The sequence below is a fragment of the Ascaphus truei genome, chromosome 3 (assembly GCF_040206685.1).
Source record: "Ascaphus truei isolate aAscTru1 chromosome 3, aAscTru1.hap1, whole genome shotgun sequence".
NCBI classification, from domain to species: domain Eukaryota; kingdom Metazoa; phylum Chordata; class Amphibia; order Anura; family Ascaphidae; genus Ascaphus; species Ascaphus truei.
This window is the reverse complement of record NC_134485.1, coordinates 120,601,347-120,622,870: the sequence shown is the minus strand read 5'-3', so window position 1 is coordinate 120,622,870 and position 21,524 is coordinate 120,601,347. Positions and strand designations below refer to the sequence as shown.

The 21,524-nt window shown below is 41.7% G+C and overlaps 1 protein-coding gene across 2 annotated transcripts in view; it reads left to right on the top strand.

Moving 5' to 3' along the window:
• The window catches only part of F5 (coagulation factor V), a 228,769-nt gene that overhangs the window by 62,461 nt on the left and 144,784 nt on the right, over positions 1-21,524 (top strand). For both annotated transcript variants that reach the window (XM_075589432.1, XM_075589431.1), the window contains exons 11-13: positions 998-1,142; positions 4,501-4,710; positions 15,137-16,304. In XM_075589432.1, the coding sequence (XP_075445547.1) occupies positions 998-1,142; positions 4,501-4,710; positions 15,137-16,304 (1,523 nt within the window). The remainder of the gene's footprint in view (positions 1-997; positions 1,143-4,500; positions 4,711-15,136; positions 16,305-21,524) is intronic.

The window sequence follows — 21,524 nt, the reverse complement described above, 5'->3', positions numbered from 1 at the left end:
GCATTTTTCCGTTCCTTAGCTATATTAGCGCCTTTCCCCTCTGTTGAGAAGCTATTCCATAAGTCCACCGCCCCTTTTGTGAAAGAGTACATTCTCACATGTCTGCTACCCTCAAGCTTCAGAACACGTTCTTCTTTTTCTCTTAAATATATATCTCCTAGAACTTGTTAAAAAAAATATTTAAAAGTTTAAATCTCCCTCCCCCTACTCTCTTCCAAGCTCTACACGCTATCAAGATCATTTAGTCTTTACTGAAAAGCTTTATGACGTAGACCATGCACCATTCAGTAGCTCTTTGCACGACCTCTAAATTATTTATGTCCTCCTGAAGATATGGCATCTGGAACTGACCACCGTACTCTTGTTAAGATCTTACCAATGATTTATTAAGAGACATCACGGCCCCTCTCTTTCTCCTGCTAATACTTCCCCCATCATGCCGGCTTTGTTACATTGCTTGACAACTTTTAAGTCAGCTGAGTCAGGTGTCTTTCCTCTACAGTTGATTATTTACATCATATAGTTAATGCAAAACATGTGCTATATATGTCTAATCATTTATATATAAGTCTAAGATTACATGTGATATTTTCTGTTTTAATGTTACATGACCACATAATGTAACATTTATTAAAGTGTCACATTAATACCACACACATGTTCATGTATATTGTATGGGCTCAACAACAGCGCAACTTACACTCAACAAACATACTCAATTCACATTATATCACACAGATGCAGACTCTCTTTTCAAACTCACCTGTTTACCTTAGATGGACATTTAAACTTGTTAGCACCATTTTTACAAGTTCTTTTTTATTTGAGAGTCATGACCAGGAGCATATTCTGAATTGCTTTTTTCTTTTAATTATATTGACATCGCGTGTATTTACAGAGTATATTATAACTTTATTATTACTTTAAGTTTGATTTTTAAAATATATCCTTTAAAGACGGCGTCAATAATAATATATTTTTATTGTTTTATATTCAGAAAAAGGCTGATCTGGAACAGCTAGCAACATTTGCCGTATTTGATGAAAACAAAAGTTGGTATCAGGAGGAAAACAGTCAAAAGTCCTGTAATAAGTGTGCAAAGCAAGATCATGCATGTTTAGACAATTCTAATATTATGCACAGTAAGTTTAATTATTTTGATTAAAGAATATGTTTTTATGTTTTTCTTCAAAGCAATTGTAGATATTAGCTGACTTGCCTTTAATTGCTAAAAATGATAATTTACTATAATTAAACCACCATTCTATGACCAAATTAGAAACCTAATGCACATATTGTATTCATTTTTTACAATATCTGCATGTAATTAATAACAACATAAGTGATGGTGATAACTAAATTTGGTACAAGTTAATTCAAATTAATCATCTTTTACATGGGTTCCCAAACATTGCTTACTGAAGACCTTAGTGGGGGTCCCCAAAGATTTTCAAAATCTATTTTAAGCCGCTCCCTCCTGCATTTTCTATCATATCTAAAGGCATTTTTAGATACAGGTTCAGTATTTTTTAAATATGTTATTCATATATACAGTATATCTAAATATATTGATAACCAGAGCAACATGTAAGTATATTAGTGTTGCAGTGAGAAGGCAATGTCTGAAAATAGGCTTTTATTTTAGCCTAAAAAATGTGGAACACAAAAAGAGCTAACATTCAGCATGTCACATGCAGACCAAATGGCATTGTCACAAAGTGGTATGAACCTAATCTAAAGGTATTTGCCAGTATCCTTTTGTGAGGTTGTGTGGATATATGCCACCATACCAAGGGAGTCAACCAATTCGTCCACCCTTGGCATTGGCTATAAATCAAACCGGGATACCACATTTACCTGTAGAGGTCCACAGAAAAAATCACATTTCCATCTGGTTTACTGGTTTAGGAACCATGACAATTGTCTACACCATTCAATGCATGATTCCTCGATCACACCCAGATTTAGCACCTTCTCTACAAGAGCCGTATGGCTTCCAGGGAACCTGTAAGGATAAGAGAGTACTGTGGTAGTAGAGGTACATTTAGCTGCTTTGAAATAAAGGTTAAACCCACCATTACCCTTACTGTACCTGTCAATGATTTGATCTAGCTATTTATGTATATATAGTTTATTGTACCAGTCCTATATATAGAAACAAAAGAGAAAGCACAGGACCCTCATAGTGTAGTAAATTGTAACACTTGCGCTGCCCACGATCAAGACAGAACCCCGGTACTGAGGTGGAGAAGTAGCAAACCACGCACCCATAGCAGCGGAAGCGTGCCTGGCAGGCGGATGTTCAAACGTAGCCTGGTCTGGGTTGGAGAGAGTGGGTTAGTTGATACTTGCCAAGGTCTTGGAGTGGAGAGTTCAGAATAGTCAAAGTCCGTTAGCCGTGGTCTGGGATTGTAGAGATCAGATTTGTGGAAGTCCGTATAGTCGTGGTCTGGGGTTGGAGAGGCTAGAATCGTGAGGTCCGTACAGCCGTGGTCTGGGTTGGAGATATCTGCAAGGTCGAGGGTAAGCTGGGGTCAGTATCCAGAGAGACTCCAAGGTCAAGCCGGGTTGGTAAACGAAGGGTTAAGCTGCAAGGTAAACACAAGACAAGGAGCAGGGCACAACGGACATAGGAGCTCAAGGCTACAAGAGGTTATGCTCAGCAATAACTGGGAGTGAGAGCAGGGTACTTATGGGAAACAGGAACCAGTAGCAAGGGAGGCGGAGCGGAGGCGCGGCATCTGCGGAGGCAAGGATTGGCTGTAGGAGACAAGTGGCTAATGAATACTTGCCACGCAGCTGGGGAGCGGTGCACGTTGTCACGTGTGCGCACCGCGCATGAGAGAAGCGCGGCGCGTCCGAGGGGGTGGAGCTAAGCTCCATGGCACATGAGAAGAGCTGCGAGTGCGCTCTGTAAGCAGAGCGGGGGTGCACACACACGCTGGTGCCAGAGCGGAAGTCTGAGATGAGACAGGTAAGTAGGGAACACGTCGCAAAGGACGTGTTCCCCAATTCCTTACATAGATCAAATAATAAATTTATAAGCAAGGTAATATATGCACTTACAGAATAAAAGATATAATGGGCATGTAGGTATAATAACCAGAAGAGGACAGGCGCTTCCACAGCTGCTGCATGAGGTCATCAAAGGTTTCCTCCTCAGATTGTGATCTCCTAGGCACAGCTCATCTCCACACCGGATCGCTCGCTACACCGTCTGGATACTGCACCGTCAGGGAGAGAAAGGGTTGATCTCTCATGCTGGTAGGACTGTTCTCCTCCGCATTCGATCACTCAATGCTCCTTCTGGTCGCAGCAGTAGGTTGATTGCTGGACCTACAATATTCAAAGACCAGGAAAGTCCAGGAAAACCTCAACTGAGCTTAAGAGGTCTGATATTTATCAGATCACTTTGTACAATAAAAAATGCCAACACATTTCGTGACACAAAGTCACTTCTTCAGGGAATTCCTGGATGCTTACAGGTTAGCTTGGCCTGCTCATACAAAAACTCTATAAAAAAATGTTCCATTTTTATTTGGTCTGTGGTCCTTCAGATGCAGGGACCGCTCAGAATCCCACTTGAAACACCATTTTTTGCAGTGACAAGACAACAACATGTGTGTCTGTCTGAATAGAAACTTTAATTTTAGCCTAAAAAATGTGGAACCCAAAAAGAGCTTACATTCAGCATGTAACAAAGAAAACATAAAGGAACTTATTTTCAGCAGTTTGCCAGAGTCTGTTTTCAGAGTCTAGAACAAGACTAAGCCCTTTGTCAGCAAGGCTCAGCCTTTTAGCAAGAAGCGGACTGTGAGTCCAAAAGCAGCGTAGGTCCTGCAGGGTCCCAGGGTTGTAGTTCCCTTGTACAGGTTTAGACCACGACTGCAGGAAGTTCCAGGCTTTTAAGCCATGCGAAAGCCACAGTGAGGGATGGCTAATTACCTACAGCTGAGATTTAACCAGCTCAGCGCTGGACTAACCAGTGAAATATATGCAAAGTAATTAGGCAGGGAAACTACCCTGTTACAGTTAGTCTTCCAATTATTAACATTAAAGCGGTCCAGGATATTGAATCGTCTGTGAGCCCCTGATGTACTGTAGATCATCGACATGCTTCCCTTATGGGCTTGTGTAGTATCTCACAGCAATTGATTGAAGTCCTCTGTTCAGAGACAATAGACAGCCACAATGTTTCAGGGTGGACAAATGCACCCTTTATCAGGTGTTTTGGGCTTGTACTCCCAAAAATGTTGTGACTGTTTCCTGTCTGCATGGAGGACTTAATAAATTGCAGGGAATATTGCTAAAGTTGTTAAATCCCTTCTTTACAGCCGTTGTTTTGTTTATCCTGTATTTAAATAAAGTGCACATTTTCTATATCCATATTAGTATTTTATTAATACTATATTTAGTTAATAAGATCCAGTGATTGGTTAGCTTTAGCAAGTGTGCATTCAGTATCATAATAAAAATGAATGTTTGTTTTCTTTACCTTAGCTATAAATGGATTTGCCCAAGGAAACACACTGTTGGGGTTTTGTCGTGATCAAGTTGTTCAGTGGCATGTCTCCAGTGTAGGTGTCCAGGATGAAATAATAGGAGTACATCTCATGGGCCATTCCTTCAGACACAATGGGAAAAATGAAGATGTAGTGAATCTTTTTCCAATGACCGGTGAAAGTGTTTCCGTAGAAATGGACAATATTGGTAAGTAATATAAAAAATGAACTTTGACACACTTTATTGTGGTTAGTTAAAGACAATTTAATAAATCGTTAAATCGTTAAACAATTGTAGTAATACACATACCATAATAATATAACACGTAGAGAGGATAAGTGCTTCAGACATGATAACAATAGTAACAATAGAAAAAGGAGTCGCTGCCCCAAAGAGCTTACAATCTAAGTGGTAAGGGAGAAGTTACAAAGACAACAGAAGGATGTTATGGTAAGTGCATCTGCAAAGGGTCAGTGCATCTGAGATGTATAGCACATTAAAGAGGTGAGTTTTTAGATAGCTCTTGAAGGTGGAGAGAGAGGGTGCCAGTCATATATTGAGGGGAAGGACATATGAGAGGTTTGCGGTAGTGAGTGTGAGAGGTTTTTAGCGGGAGAGGGCTTTAGATACAAGAGGGGTATACAGAAGGCAATGCAAGAGTTGGGCAGGTGTATACAGAGAAACTTGAGCTGAGATGTAAGGAGGGGAGAAGAGTGTATGGCCGTAAAAGAGAGGAGGAGAATTTTGTAAGTAATACAGGATTTTATAGGAAGCCAAGAGAGGGAGTTCAGCAGGAGAGATGCTGAGACAGATTTAGGTGAGAGAAAAGTGATTCTACAGTAGCAGCAGGGTTAAGGATAGATATAGATTGTAGGGGACACAGGTGAGAGGCAGGAAGGCCGGACAGTAGAAGGTTGTAATAGTCGACATAAGAGAGAATGAAGGCCTGCATTAGAGGTTTTTTACAGTAGAGGGACAGAGGAAAGGGCATATCTTTGTAATATAGCGTAGGAAATTGTAATGTTATGGAGGTAAAAATGACAGGTTTTAGCTATATTGTGAATGTGAGGAGACTGTGTGGGAGGAATCAAGTCTGACTCCTAGGCAGCGTGCTTCTGATACTGAGTGTATGAGAAAAATGTATATCTCTGGCGCCTGACACATATAGATATATGTAGAAATAAAAAATATATACAACCAGGACTGGCAAATGATTCAAATCCCAGGATGAGCTCCAAATGATGAGGAAGTCATGTACATGGAATAGAAACAAACAAAATACATAGCGTAATACTGTAAAATTATAACAAGAATGACATAAACATACAAATGAGCATAACACACAATATGACTAATGGAAGCTGAAACGAACAACAGGTGAACTGATAATAATAAAAAACATTTACTAAAACAACACAGAATGTGTAGCACTGATAATAATGAATACCCTATGGAATAAGTCCCACTGAAGACTCCTCTGCTATAGCTGAACTGCCCACTTACCAGATGGAAAGTGGTAGCAGGCGGTGGATATATCAGAGAGTATCCCTTCTCGTCTGTGGCACGGTTGCTCCAGGCCTCTCTCATCGGCACAGGCGGCGTCCTAATCCCCAGCAGATGCTGTCTGGACAGAGCGCCACCCCTAGTCTCGCGAGGCCAGACAGCAGGATCACAATCAGCTCTGGAGTAGCAGATGGTAGCGGCAGATTTGAATCATTCGCCAGTCCTGGTTGTATATATTTTTTATTTCTACATATATCTATATGTGTCAGGCGCCAGAGTTATACATTTTTCTCACCCTCTTGTTTCTCTGACCAGGTGGTCAGAGTTATATCTCAGGCAGCCGCCTATATTTTCATTTACTTTGAATATTAGGTCACCATCATGCTCACTCACTTCAGTGGGTAGCACTTTATTATTATTTTTTAGATTTAGCGCTTATTTTTGTTTTCTTGATACTGAGTGAATGATAATACTGCAAACAGTAATGTAGGAGAGGTCAGTAGAGCCAGGCTTGGGAGGGAGTATGAGGAGCTCCATTTTGGACATGTTAAGTTTGAGTCGGTGGAGGGCCATCCAGGTTGATATAGCAGAAAGACATTCAGAGACTTTGGTCTGCAAAGCAGGTATAAGGTCAGGGGTTGAAAGGTATTGTATTGTACGGTATTTGTGTGTCATCAGTATACTGATGTGTCACCTGGAGAGAGTGTGTAAAGAGAAAAGAGAAGAGAGCCCAGGACAGAAATCTGGAGTACACCCACAGAGATATTGAGAGAGGAGGAGGTGTTAGCAAATGAAACACTGAAAGTATGATGAAAGAGGTAAGAGGAAATCCAGGATAGAGCTCTGCTATGGATACCAAGAGTATGGAGAATGTGAAGTAGAAGAGGGTGGTTCACAGTATCAGAGGCTGCAGAGAGGTCAAGTAATATGAGCAAAGTGTAGTGACCTTTCTCCTTTGCAGCATAGAGGTCATTAGTTATTTTTGTGATGCCTGTTTCAGTGGAGTGAGTAATGTGGAAGCTAGATTGTAGTGGGCCTAGGAGAGAGTAGGTGGTGAGAAAATTTAGCAAGCGAAAGAACACAAGGCATTTAGAGGCAAAAGGCAGGAGGAAAACAGGGATATAATTAGAGAGACAGGTAGGGTCAAGCTATTTTGGGGTAAGGGCATAACTGTTGCGTGCTTGAAGGAGGTGGGAAAGGTACCAGTGCAGAGGGAGTTGAAAATGTGTGTAAGTATATGGATTAGAGTAGGAGTAAGAGGTTTGACTAGATGGGAGGGATGGGGTCAAGAGGGCAGGTGGTAGAGGGAGAAGAATAGTAGCGACACATCCTCCTCTGTGACAGAGGAAAAGGTGTTGAGGAAGGCAGGAGGAGAATTAGAAGGAGGTTTAGAATGTGAGGCGGACATAGAGGGGAGGTCTTGCCAAATAGAATGCATGTTTGTCTTGACATAGTCAGCAAACTCCCGAGGTGAAATAGAGGAGAAAGATAGGTAACAGACGGTAGTCTGAGTAGAGAGTCAAAGACAGAGAAGAACCTGCATGGGTTACACTTGTTAGTGTTGATTAGTGACGAAAAGTAGGTTTGTTTAGCCTGGGAGGAGGCAGAATTGAAACAAGATAGGATAAATTTGTAGTGATGGAATTCTGTGAGAGTATGAGATTTCCTCCAGAGGCGTTCAGAGGAGTGAGTGTAGGAGTGGATCATGCATGTGTGGCAGTTTAGCAGGGTCGGAGGTTAGAAATGCGAGAGTGGGAGAGAGAAAAGTTGGGCATGTAGATCAAGAGAGGTCCTGTAGAGCTGTAATTTCAGCCCAGATTGCCAGAGTCTGTAAGTGGGTTGAGAGAGGGAAGGGAGGAGCATAAAGTGGAGTCAAGAGCCTGGAGGTTAATGCAGGGTTCTGCAGAAGCGAGGGATAGATGGAAGGGCAGAATAGGATAAGAGAGAGAGAAAATGAGATGAGATGATAGTCAGAGATAGGAAAGAGGGAAATGGAGAATTAAGAAAGTAAAATGTTTTTTAGTGAAAACCAGGTCCAGGTAGTGGCCATCCTTGTGGGTGCTGGCTGCAGTCTACTGGTAAAGGCCAAACGAAGAGGTTGGAGAGAAAAAACAGGATGCCTAGGGGAGAGAAGGGTCATCAATATGTCAGTTGAAGTCCCCAAGGAGAAGAACAGGGTAGTCTGAGAGAAAGAAGGAGAGCCAGAATTCAAAGTAAGAGAGAATGACTGAAGGGGGATGATTAGATGGAATGGGAGAGGAGAAAAAAGCTGGACAGTGTGAGCCTCAAAGAAGAAAGGAAAGAGAGGGAGGAATAGGAAGGGTTTGGTAATGGCACATTGAGGAGAGGAGGAGCCTCACGCCTCTACCCCTGAAATCAGGACGAGTGTGGGAGACAGAAAGGCCACCATAAGAGAGGACAGCTTCCAGTGCAGAGTCAGACTGAGTGAGCCAAGATTCTTTTATAGCAAAGAGGAGCAGTGAGTGAAAGAAAAATAAGTAATGTAAAGAGATTAATTTGTTAGAAAGGGAGCGTGCATTCCAAAGGGCACAGGAGCTAGAGAGAGAGGAGGGAGGTTGACAGGGGTTGGGTATGAGGTTAGAGGGGTTTACTCTACACAGAGAAGAAGTTGCATGTGAGAGATGAGGATGAGAGCATGTAGAAATAAGACAGGGACTAGGATTGGGAGAAATATCCCCAGAAGCAAGGAGGAGAAGCAAGGCAAGAAAGCGGATTTGTGAGGAGGATTTGTAGGAGTGTGTTTTAGAGCAGGGGTTATAGCTGAGTGGAATCAAAGGGTGCTGATAGGAAATAAGTTCATGTGAACTGAGAAGTTGAGAAGGAAGGAGAGATAGGGAAATATGAATGGAGTTAGCGACATAAGGTTTGTAAAAAGAAAAGTGTACTTTGAAAAGAAGTGAGGTTAGAACGAAAATAAATAACAAAGGAGGCATGGCAGGGTTTCAAGTCCTGTGTTGAGTAGCCAGAGTGCTGGGCACTGAAAATGGAGTCAGGATTAGTGCAATGTGAAATTTTTTAGAAATGCAATATATGAATGGTGGTGCTAAAGAGTGAAAAGAGCTGTGTCTTGAGTCTGTGATAGAAAATGTCCTCCTTTCCAGCACAGTTCAATTTCCAGAATCCAGGGCCAGTAGATGAAAAGTTGTCCACTTCTTGTTTCACTTCTGTTGAACTCCCTGTTAAACTCCACTTAAAAATGGTCCACCTTAAAGATGGGATGCTGCCTGCCCCTGGAGGTGCATGAGGATGGGTAAATAAACGAGAGTTAGGGATATTATTATTATTTGGACATACTTGAAATGGGGAGGTAACTCTCAATGTATTACTTCCTGGTAAAACATTTGATAAATAAATAAATAATTCTATTTTGGGTTAATCGTATCGACCTACAGCATAGATTGTAGATTATGATGCAGAAACTCTTCCACTTTATAGATAACTTAAATATGCCAGTTCTTAAAAGTGAACTTGAAATCACCAGCAGAAAGTCAAGATCAGCTTCCAGATTCACATATTTGTAAATGCCAGATTTCAATTTCTTCTAATATTTATTGATGCAGATATAGCCAAGGTTATTGCACCCACTCGCTCATATTGTAATATAACGCAGAATTTAACAGATTTTACATAATATTCAATGGCAGTGATAACACAGAATATCACAGAATATTCCCCCATAACCCGCAAGCGGAAGCAATAACCTCTGCTACATCTGTATGTTCTAAATAGATGTATCAGCCTTTATTGCTCCCGCTCGTGGGATGTAGCGGGACACCCATAACGCATCAGCAGGAGTAGACACCATTGAAAACGAATGAACCACGTGCAAAAAAGGGGCAGGGTAAACATGTTATTGCACGCGCCTGTGATGAAAAACTGGGATTTAGAAATTGATTTGGTGGTGGTGATGAATGTGAGTTTTTGCAGAAAGAGTAAAGTCAGTTAATTAGTTGAAAAGGCAAAAGAACAATTGTGTGAATATAATATGCTGTATGTATTAAGTAATTTTTTTGTTTGTTTACTGATCTTTACTAATAAAAGTACAGATGTAGCGGCCTGTTCTCTCTCTCTTGCCTTGCGGTAGTCTCATGGCAACATCTCCCGGGCTGCGAGATTCCGGCTGCCAGATTTAGTGGCCCATCGAATTAACACATCGGTGGTCCCTGCATTTGAATGGGTCTTCCGCTGTGTGAATCCTACCGGGTTCCAGCTGTCTGTAAGAGAAGCGCAGTCAGAGATGTATTTTATTTTAATAATACAGTATTGTAGCAGGGGGTCTCCGGAGCTGAACCGCATTTATTTCAGTTCCGGGGACCCCCTGTTTCCTGAGTTACAGGCTTCGTTATGGGGTGCCAGTTTCCCCGCCATGTTAAAATCCTTTGGGTCAGGTGACTTTTGGGGTTTAACATTTAAAGAGATACTGGGGCCTGTATCTCGGGAAGCAGGGGGTCCCCAAGGTTGAAATCAACTTTGTTCAGCTCAGGAAACCTCCTGCTAATGCACACTATGAATAAAAATAATATGTAAGCAGATTCATTACCTTAGCAGCTTTCCGCTAAGGTTATGATTTTTTCTTTGGGGGAGGGGGGGGGGGTGTTTGATACTAGTGTGCGGGAGCAGGTCTTCTTCTGGGCTGAACAAAATTGATTTCTTCCTTGGGGACCCCCTACTTACGGAGATATAGGCCCTGTAATGGGGTGCCAGTATTTCCTTCAATGTTAAAATCCCACGGTCACGTAACCCACAGGATTTTTCCATGACGGGGATGTGACCGCACCTGCAACCCCTGGGTGATATTATGTCTCTTATGAACTTCTTCGGGGGTGGGCGTTATCAAGTTTCCTGCCGCCTTATATACACTCCTTGTTGCCATGGTGACAGACAGCCTATTATTTTATGAGAAACGGAAGACAGGGGGAGCAAGGGGTTAACACAATCTAAGTTTCCAAAAATCTGATCGTAAATGAAAGCCCAAAAGAAGGCAGGGCCTTTTGAGGGAGAGGGGGAGATAAGGAATTATATATTATAATTGGTGTCTATAATACTTACACGGCCAAGTGTAAGTACAGATACTTCAATTGGTATCTGTGGGGTTTCACACCCGTCCACACCGATCAACAGGACAGGAATCAGGTGTCCGCTAACAAGCAGGGTTTTGGCAGAGAGTTCCCTCTGTGTGCCCGTAAAATGGCCCGGTTCCTCCCCAGTCTAGCGGTATAAGGTAAGTGAGGCAATTGTATCAGCATACAGATCGAAACATTTATTGGAGTGTAGTAACAACTCACAAATCAGTGAGTTGTTACTATACTCCAATAAATGTCTCGTGGGATGTCCCCCCCCTCTCCCTCAAAAGACCCTGCCTTCTTTTGGGCTTTCATTTCCGATCAGATTTTTGGATACTTGGATTGTGTTAACCCCTTGCTCCCCCTGTCTTCCGTTTCTCATCATATACTAAGGGTCTTGGATGGTCCCTCCTTGGGGTTGAAGCAGAAGGGGCTCCTAGGTCATCTTTCATTGCATAGAGAGACCATATTTGTTGGTAGCAATATTTATTTTATTTTATTTCAATTCCTATTTTTGATTTAGAGCTTAAGGTAAGCGCCTGGTTTTCTGTTCTATAGCCTGTTATTTTATGGCAGATGTCTCAAAATAATGATATTCTATAGGGAGCATATACTGCTACCATGTGAGCACATTCTAGGTGCTCACACGGTAGCAGTATATTCGCCCTATAGAATATCATTATTTAGCTTGTAAATAGCTTTATTATTGTAAGCTGTAGTGTATGTCCTATAAACATTCATTATACAGTCTCTTGTTTTATTGGAATTTAAACGTACCTGTGTAGTGTATTTTTATTATTGCAATAAGCAAAGTTTTCTAGCTCTGAGCGTCGATTGAGACCTATTTGCTGTAATATTCTATCCATTCATTGGCCTGGATGGACCAACCTTTAGGAGGCAATCCCGACCGAGTGTAGCTACGCCCCCAGGCATCGCTGACACGACGGAATATAGCCACCCCCCCCCCCCCCCCGACTTCACTGAAATGGGACAAGGGGTTTGGAGTTGTTCAGCATCATCTGAAGATTCAGTGGCAGATCAACCAGTAGGAGACTATCCCAGCGGAGCGGAGCCACGCCTCCCGACACCGCTGATGTAGAAGCAATGAATTTAAATACTCCTCACTGTGGGGAGAACCCTCTACCTCAACACAGCTGACGGTAGTTGTTCCAGTGTTCCAGTGTTCCAGTATATCGTGAGCCATTTTCTTTTGAGCCTCGACGTACAGTATTTTGTCCCTTTACCCTTGTTGCATTATGCTTTTGGACTGTCTGGTAACCATACTGGATACTTAGGGTAAAAGGGGACGATAGACAGCACACTGATAGTGTTAAATTTATGCAATTGCAGGGTGCACGGAACAAAAGGGGACCCTTATTCCCCTGTATAGTACTAACAAATCTACATAAGTACCAGCACTCACTGTCTAATAGCTAAATGATGAAAACAGTTGTAATGCAGAAAATTCATTTAATAATAAAACAAACCAGAAATAAATCAAATGTGTTTACAGAAACCAGTGTCACAAATGGGCATGTCACAAAGTGAGGGGGGTGGGGGGGAAAGAAAAGCGGAAAAAAAACATGAAACACAAGAAATATACACAAAAAACGGAGAACGGAAAGTATGCTAGGGGGGGGGGCGACGTTTCGAGGGACTACCTCTTCATGGGCCAAATGTATTTTCTGCATTACAACTGTTTTCATCATTTAGTATTAGACAGTGAGTGCTGGTACTTACGTAGATTTGTTCATACTGGATACTTGTTTGAGCTTTACTTTTGATCCAGCAGCTCTGTGGTTTGACCGCATTCGGTTTGACACTTTTTTGGGCTTATCCCTTTATTGAGCCAATTGAGATCATGTGCTTGGAGAATAAGGATATAGGGAGAGGGACGCACCTTGGACTGCAGGGAACGGGCTAGAAGAAGGGGTTCATCCATGAAATTATGCCCCGCTCCATTTACCTATTGATTTATCCTCCTCAGCTATTCTGTATCCCCCTTTCCCCGACCCCTCCTCACCTACTTCCCTACCATTTGTTTCCCTCCCCCTGCTTTCCCCTATTCATATCCTCGATTCATAACCCTTTCCCCTTAAGTGCTATTTAGCACTAGGAGTACTGTTTACTCCCACTTCTTTGTAACGGATCAGGGGGCACGCGCCTCTCAGTGGGTCCCCGTCACCTCTGGCCCACGGTGGCTCCCTGCCCCGTTTCCCCGCTCCCTCAACATCTTACCTCTCCCACACCGAGCCATTCCTCCGCGGCGCACGCCGCATCTGCATGCACGTGATTGGGGCGCGCGCACGGCAGCCTTACAGAAGGTGCGCACACCCGATCCTCTTACCTGCCCTCCCGTGCTGTTGGCGCCGCCCCCATCGGCTGCAGGCTATTACCAGCTATCACTCCCCTATCTCCCTTCCTGCTCACCTGGACCTATCACTGCAAGCATTCAGCTAGGCCTCTGCTCCACCCCTTGCTACCATTGGTCCTCCTTCCCTTATAACCCCAGTCTGCCCTCTCCGTCGTCGCTCAGCATAGCTTCTCTGTGGCTCCTGTGTGCAGTGACTTTGCCAAGCTCTCTGTTTCAGCTCCTTGTTCCTGTCCCTGCCTCTGTTTGGATTCCCTTAGATTGATCTCGGCTCGGCATGACTACGTGTACCTCTCTACCCCTGGACTCTGCTTTGGACCTCACTATGCTGCTTTCTCCTGCCCCGGACCCTAGGCTCTTGGACATTAACCCTCCGACTTCTGGCACCCCGAACTCAGCAAGTATATCGTTAACCCTTTTCTCACCAGGCCCGGCAACGCATCTTACCACACTCCGGGCATGCCCTCACTGCTGTGGGTGCGTGTTATACCCTTACCCACCTCAGTACTGGGGACTGGGAAGGTCTGCGGGCATACAGGCGTTACAGTCTTTCAGTCAGTTTGTTTTTATTATATATGCTTTCACATTAAATATACATTGCAGATTTTCAATTTTTCTGTTTTTTCCATTTTCGAGTGCTGGGAACTAATTTGTTTATTATTAGTGTTTGGAAGGGTGAGAGCCCTCCCCTGTTCCCGTAGCACCAGTTACTGAGCTTTTGTTTTCCCCTCTTTATTTCATTGAGTGCTGTCTACTTCCCTTCCTTCTGTGGCAGGGTTTAAGCTCACCCCACCCCACTTTTTAAGTAGCAGGTTTTTGCATGTTCCTGTGAGGACAGGTCTATTAAGGCCATTCTCCCTCCACGGCAGAGGTAAATGATAATTTTCCCAGGTAGTGTTAGGACCTGCATACTGGTCATGCCGTGAAGTGGCTGCAGGCGTTTAACACTTTGGCCAAAGGGTTTAGCTAAATGACCCTTATTCATGAGAATACTAACATTGAAGTATTTAACTATGTATTTTGTCACATTGGATGTAGCATTGGGTATCTTTGTCTTTGTGGTATACATTTGACCATGCTCGGTAGGACTCCTTTTGACACAAATATATATACAGGTACTATATGATGTGGTGGGTTCTGGTGTTAGAGCTTGCTGGAATTGTGTGTTTATTAAGATCAGACTAATGCCAGAATGGGGTAGGTAATAACACGAAAAAATATCGCTTTTTGTTTTTGGAACTTGATCACTGGCACAAAAATTACAAAATTTGCGGTGTTTAGTCACTTTGATGCCAGTTCTGTTATTTTAATCAGATAGGCTATCAATTTGTTATTTCTAGCGGTACAATGTTTAATGACTCTAGGCCAATGACTAACAGATATTCTTTTAATGTAACAGAAAACTTTATCTGGATGTAGTAATTTGTCAGCATCTGCAATTTCATTTTCACTAGAGCTACTGTGATTATCCTATTTATATGTATTTTTAGTAGTACGTTTGACACCGCACATTCTGAGAGATTAATAAGAAATTAGAATAGCTATTTTCAATAACTAAAAAGTCTTAAAACTACTACTTATAACTGAATATGTTACCATGTAAACCGTCACACGTTTATACAAAACGTTATGTTAAACAAAAAAAAATAATATTCTTCTATTTACCATTTTGTAGGAGTTTGGCTGTTTGGAACTCTGGGCTTCTCTAAGAGAAATCAAGGCATGAAACTGAGATTTAGGGATGCCAAATGTATAACTGATGAAGATTATGATTACCCAGAGCCTCCTATTTTCGTTGATAGTAAGGAGAACATACCGAAGGCAAATCCACTGTTTGATACAAACGGTAATGAAGAAAAAAGAAAAGAAGAAATGGACTACAACGATTACTTGGTTAAAGAATTTAATATCCGGTCATTTCGAAACAAAACGCAGCAGGCTGAAGAAGAGCAGCTGGATCTTACTGCTTTGGCTATAGAAGAGACTTATAGTACAAAAATAGAAAATATAGATGTGTCCAGTAGCTCAAGTTTTTCAGAAAAAATTGTGCATGGCTCATCTGAGTCTAATGAATTATCAAAAGAAATAGGCTACATTTCTGAAGCAGACAAAGACCTTCATAGTGAAGTACTCGCATTAGTAGAAGTTAGTATAATGGATAATGGTGTAAGTGTTGGATTCAGTAACAAAAACCTGTTGGAAGAAAATGCGACTGAGAAGCACAACAAAGAACAGAAAAGTCAAGTACAGGAAGAAAGATTGAACAGTACAAAAGAGTTTCCTGGTAGAAATTTGACAGAAGTTTCCAACAGCACAGATTTTGAAATGGAGCATTCCTTTTTTCAGGTAGTAGAATATATCGACGATTTTAATATATCCAGAAAAAAATCTATTCTAGATAAAGAAGAGGAGGTACAACTCATAAAATCTGCTCCAATGCTAGCAAACAGTTCAGAAGACACACAGGGTAAAAATGTGGTTAAAAGGCATGCAGAATACATGACAGAGAATACTACAGATGTTTACTTAAGTGTAAACTATGCTCAAAAAAACATAACTGGAGAGGTAAATTCTCGAACTAACAGTGGCATTATTGATGACTACAATAAGAATCCTTTTTCCCAGCAACCTGAAAACTGGACCCTGTTATCACAGTTACCCAATGATACCAGCCAATTGCTCAATGGAACATTGCAATCATTCATTGAAACCAATTCACTTAACTTTCCAAGTAATCACACTAAACATGTAAACAATAGTGCAGAAACTCAACTAAGTGGCACAAATTCTCCAGATAAAGACATAGAGGATTATGAGGACACTGAATTCAGAGACATTTTGGGGTAAGTTGATATGTATGTTTAGATACGATGATATGTATGTATGTATGTCTTTATATATAGAGTGCCATTAATGTACATAGCGCTTCACAGCAGTAATTTACTGTATGTGACAATCATATAAATAACAAATAATATAAATAACACATAAAGGTGAGAAGTGCTTCAGACATAAAAGTAACATTAAGGAAAATGAGTCCCTGCTCTGAAGAGCTTACAATGCAATTTGTTGGTAGGAAGAAGGTACAGAGACAGTAGGAGGGCGTTCTGGTAAGTGTGTCTGCAGGGGGCCAAGGTTTATGTATAAGGTGTTAATTATCAGCCATGGAGATACTCGTATGCTTCCTTAAGCAGGTGTGTTTTGAGGTGGGTCTTAAAGGTGGATAGAGAGGTGCTAGTTGGATATTGAGGGGAAGGGCATTCCAGAGGTATGGGGCAGTCAGTGTGAAGGGTTTAAGGCAGGAGAGGGCTTTAGATACAAAAAGGGTAGAGAAAAGACATCCTTGGGCAGAACACAAGAGTCGTGATGTTGTATAGCAAGAAATTAGGGCGGAGATGTAAGGAGGAGCAGAAGAGTGTAAAGCTTTAAAACTGAGGAGGAGAATTGAGTGTGTGATACAGGATTTGATAGAAAGTCAGGAGAGGGATTTCAGCAAGCGATACGCTGAGACAGATATAGGAAAGAGTAGAGGGATTCTGGTAGCAGAATTTAGGATAGATTGTAGAGGAGACAGGTGAGAGAAAGAAAGGCCAGACAGCAGGAGGTTACAGTAGTCGAGATGGGAGAGATTGAGGGTCTATTTCAGAGGTTTTATAGTTGAGCAACAGAGGAAAGGACGTATCTTGGTAATATTGCGGATAAAAAAATGATAGTTTTTTGCTACCTTTTGAATGTGAGAAAGGAGTCGAGTGTGACCCCTACGCAGCATGCTTGGTCTACTGGGTCAATGATAGTACTTCCAACAGTAATGGAAGGAGGAAGTAGGGCAAGGTTTGGGAGGAAGTATGAGGAGCTCTGTTTTTGCCATGTTAAGTTTAAGTCAGCGGATGGCCATCCAAGATGATATAGCTGACAGACATTCAGAAACTTTAGTCTGTACAGCAGATGTAAGGTCAGGGGTAGAAAAGTAAATGTGTGCGTCATCAGCTTAGAGGTGATATTTGAACCAAAGAGATGTGATTAGGTCACCTAGAGAGAGTGTGTAAAGAGAAAAGAGAAGGGGTCCCAGGACAGAGCCCTGGGGTACCCCCACAGAGAGATCAATAAAGAATGAGGAGGTGTTAGCAAAAGAGACACTGAAAGTACGATGGGAGAGGTAAGAGGAGATCCATGATAGAGCTTTGTTATGAATGTCAAGAGTATGGAGAATGTGAAGGAGGAGAGGGTGGTCTACAGTATCAAATGTTGCCGAGAGGTCAAGTAATTTGAGCAGAGTGTTATGACCTCTGTCTTTGGCAGCATGGAGGTCATTAGTTATTTTAGTGAGGGCTGTTTCAGTGGAGTGGGCAGTGCAGAAGCCAGATTGTAGACGGTCTAGAAGAGAATAAGTGTTGAGAAAATGGAGCAAGCGAAAGAATACAAGATACTCAAGGAGCTTAGAGGCAAAGAGCAGGATGGAGACAGGTCGATAGTTAGAAAGACAGGTTTTCTGTTTTTGAGTAATGGTAAAACTGTTGCATGTTTGAAGGAAGAGGGAAAGGTACCAGAGTAGAGAGAGGAGTTAAAGATGTGTGTGAGGATAGGAATTATAGTAGGAGCAAGAGGTTTTAGGAGATGGGAGGGAATGGGGTCAAGAGGGCAGGTGGTAGAGGGATAAGAGGAGATCAGCAACGACACATCTTCCTCTGTGACAGCAGATAAAGAGTCAAGGAATGCAGGAGGAGCGTTAGGAAGAGGTGTAGGATGGGAGGGGGATGCAGAGGGGATGTCGAGATGTATGGATTCCACCTTTTCCTTTAAATAGTTGGCAAAGTCTTGAGGTGAGATGGAGGAAGAAGAACACAGAGTTAAAGACAGAGAAGAGTCAGTGTGGATTAGATTTGTGTGTGTTGATTAGTGAAGAAAAGTAGGTTTGTTTAGCTTGAGAGAAGGCAGAGTTGAAACAGGATAGCATAAATTTGTAGTGAAGGAAGTCTGCATAGGCATTCAGTGGAATGAGTGCAGGAACGCAGTATGCGCATGTGGGAATTTAGCCAGGGTCTGGGGGTTAGAAGGGCGAGAACGGCAGAGAGAAAGTGGGGCATGTAGATCAAGAGAGGAGTTGTAGTTCCTGACCAGGTTGTCAAGGTCTGGAGCAGAACTGAGAGAGGAAAGGGAGGAGCTTAAAGTGGAATCAAAATCTGGTAGGTTAATAGAGTGCAGGTCTCTGCAGAAGCGAGGTGTAGATGGAGGTGGAGAAGAGGAGAAGTGAGAGAGAGAAAATGAGATGTGTTGATGGTCAGAGAGAGGAAAAGGCCAAGTCTCAGTTATAGCAAAGAGGAGCAGAGAATGAGAGAAAAGGAAGTCATGCACAGAGAGGAACTTGTTAGAAAGGGAGCAAGCATTCCAAAGGGCACAGGAGAAAGGGAGAGAGGAGGAGGGTGACAGGGAAGGGATAAGAGGTTAGAGGGGTTGACAACAGAAGGAGTAGAAGTTGTATTTGGAAGGCGAGGATGAGGGCATACAGAAATAAGGCAGGGACCAGGATTGGGAGAGATATCCCTTGAAGCAAGGAGGAGAAGCATGGATAGAAAGGGATTGTGTGATGAGGATTTGTAGGGGTGTGTTTTAGTGCAGGGGATATAGCTGTGTAGTGACAGGGCGCAGGTAAGAAAGGAGTTAATGAGCTGAGAAGTGGCGAAGAAAGGAGAGATGGAGATATATTAATAGCGTTAGAGACATAATGGGAATTATAGAAAGAAGCACGTATTTTGAAAAGAAGTGAGGTCAAAGCAAATAAAAACAGTATTGGCAGCAAGGAAGCAATAGTTTAGTGCTGAGATGTGCAGTCTGGATAGATATAACCTCCTTTCTAGCACAGTTCCAAATCCAGGATCAGGTCCAGTAGGTGTTGTGTTGTCCACTTGTTTCACTCCTGTTGAACTCCCTGTTCAACTCCACACTGCATACTACTTAAAAAATGCTACTTTAAATGTAGTCAAATAGACACATTAAGGGATGATTAGGAGACAGAAGAATCAAATATGGGTTTTACCAAGGAGTTACAAGTTGAATTTAGTCAAATAGACACATCAAATGGTGATTTGGAGACAGAAGGATCAAATATGATCTGATTTGGCTTATTATCTTACAGTATATTATAGAACTATTTGAAACTTTTTTTTCTAGCTTCTAAATGTACTTTTTTTATATACAAGAAGTGTGGCAAGAACTGTACACCATGCTCCCAAACTGACAACATGTAGTACAAACACAGTGTGAGTCAATTTCTGACTGGTAACAGTTGTATGGAGGTAGGTGGCACCTCCCCCCAGAGCTCACTCCTCCTCACCTTTTTAATTGGGGAGGTCTTTTCACTTTGCTGCAAGAACAGGACCTATTATGGTTGTTTCCCCTCCTACAGATGTAAAAGGAAGGGTTCACAGTGTAGTGTAGGACCGGCATTATTGGTTATACCTTGAGGTTTGGTATGCAGGCTTACGACGCTTTGGCCAAAGGGTTTAACTAAATAACCAAGTAATTATTATTATTATTGAAGTATTTGAACTTTGTACTTATTACCATATATGTTTTGTCAATTTGATGTAGCATTGGGCACCCCTGTCTTTTGTTGCATATAATTAGCTTTGTTGATTGGCGTTAACCTCAGGGGATATAACGTCCATTGCTGATTTTTATGGCATGACGTTATGAGCCCTGACTTAACAGAGCTCTGTGAATCTGGGCCGTAGAATATATGATGACAACACATAATATAAATAATCTTGATCTTATAATAAATTACCCCTTAGAAGTCAAGTGGACCGCTAGTCATGATCAGCCAATTACTAGTTGGCCACTGCCTAAAAGCTTAATATTTAAATGTTAAATGTTATACTTTGTGTCTTATTTGTAGGGTGTTTATGTTGTACAGGCAGTCCTCGTTTAACAACGCTTCGTTTTACAACGAATGGCTTATCCAACGCTATGCAATGCATACCTATGTTCATTTATACAACGCCAAAATGGCTTATCTAACGCTCTTACGACGCTTGCAACGTTGTGTATGTGTGTATATATATATATGAAACACACAAGAAAAGACTAAGACAATCCCCTAATATAGCACTCTAATATATACCACAAAAATAATCAAAATAGAATTAAGCAAAAAGAACCGGATGCTCTGTCAGAGTAGAAAATTAAAAACATTTTATTAATTGAACAGCAATAAACACTAACTTAAAAACATGAACACACTAATGGCAGCTCAAAATATACAGGCTATGACTCACTAAATGAAAAAATGAAATAAATGCTGACTAATGATCCAATAACTAAGATGTGTCTAAATAATAAATTAACACAAAAAAAGCTAATTGGTACAAAAAGAAACCCTTATAGTAAAAAAAACCTTGCTACATAATGTGAACTGCAACTACAGGCATAAAGAAAAATATGGCATTTAATAAACCTATATACACAAAGGTGAATATAAGACAAAAATATAACTTTTTCTAAGGGAAAAACACAGGGGAGAAAAAAAGATATTAACAAGACTCATACCCTGGTCAGCAAATACAAAAAATGATAAGTGAATGAACAGCATGAATGCTTGTAGTATCTATGGTCCTAGCACATAGGCAAACAGAGTCCAACAGTTTGAAAAAATGCAGAGTGCCAATGTGCTTGAATAAATCAAACACACATGAGCATAGATCCCACAAGGAGCCCTGACTCCAAACAGGAGAGAGAATGATACTCAGCTGTCATGTCGTAGCAGAGGGGGTCAGTTCCTGGTAGTTTATAGCTCCAATGCGTGCTTGTGATGAAAAAAATAAGAGTCCATAGAAACCGCATCATGCAGTAAGAGTTATGCCAGGAAATAATAATATAAAGCTGCCAAAAGAAAACACTCTACGCGTTTCGCCCGTGGGTGGGCTTCATCCCGGAGTGATACAAACAAGTTGAGGTGAGCTAGTCTTTAAAGGATATCCTGTAATAGTCTGCACTGCCTTCCGATCATCACGGCCAATCACAAACACATGGCTTAATGGATGACGTCACATACACCGGTGCCTGCA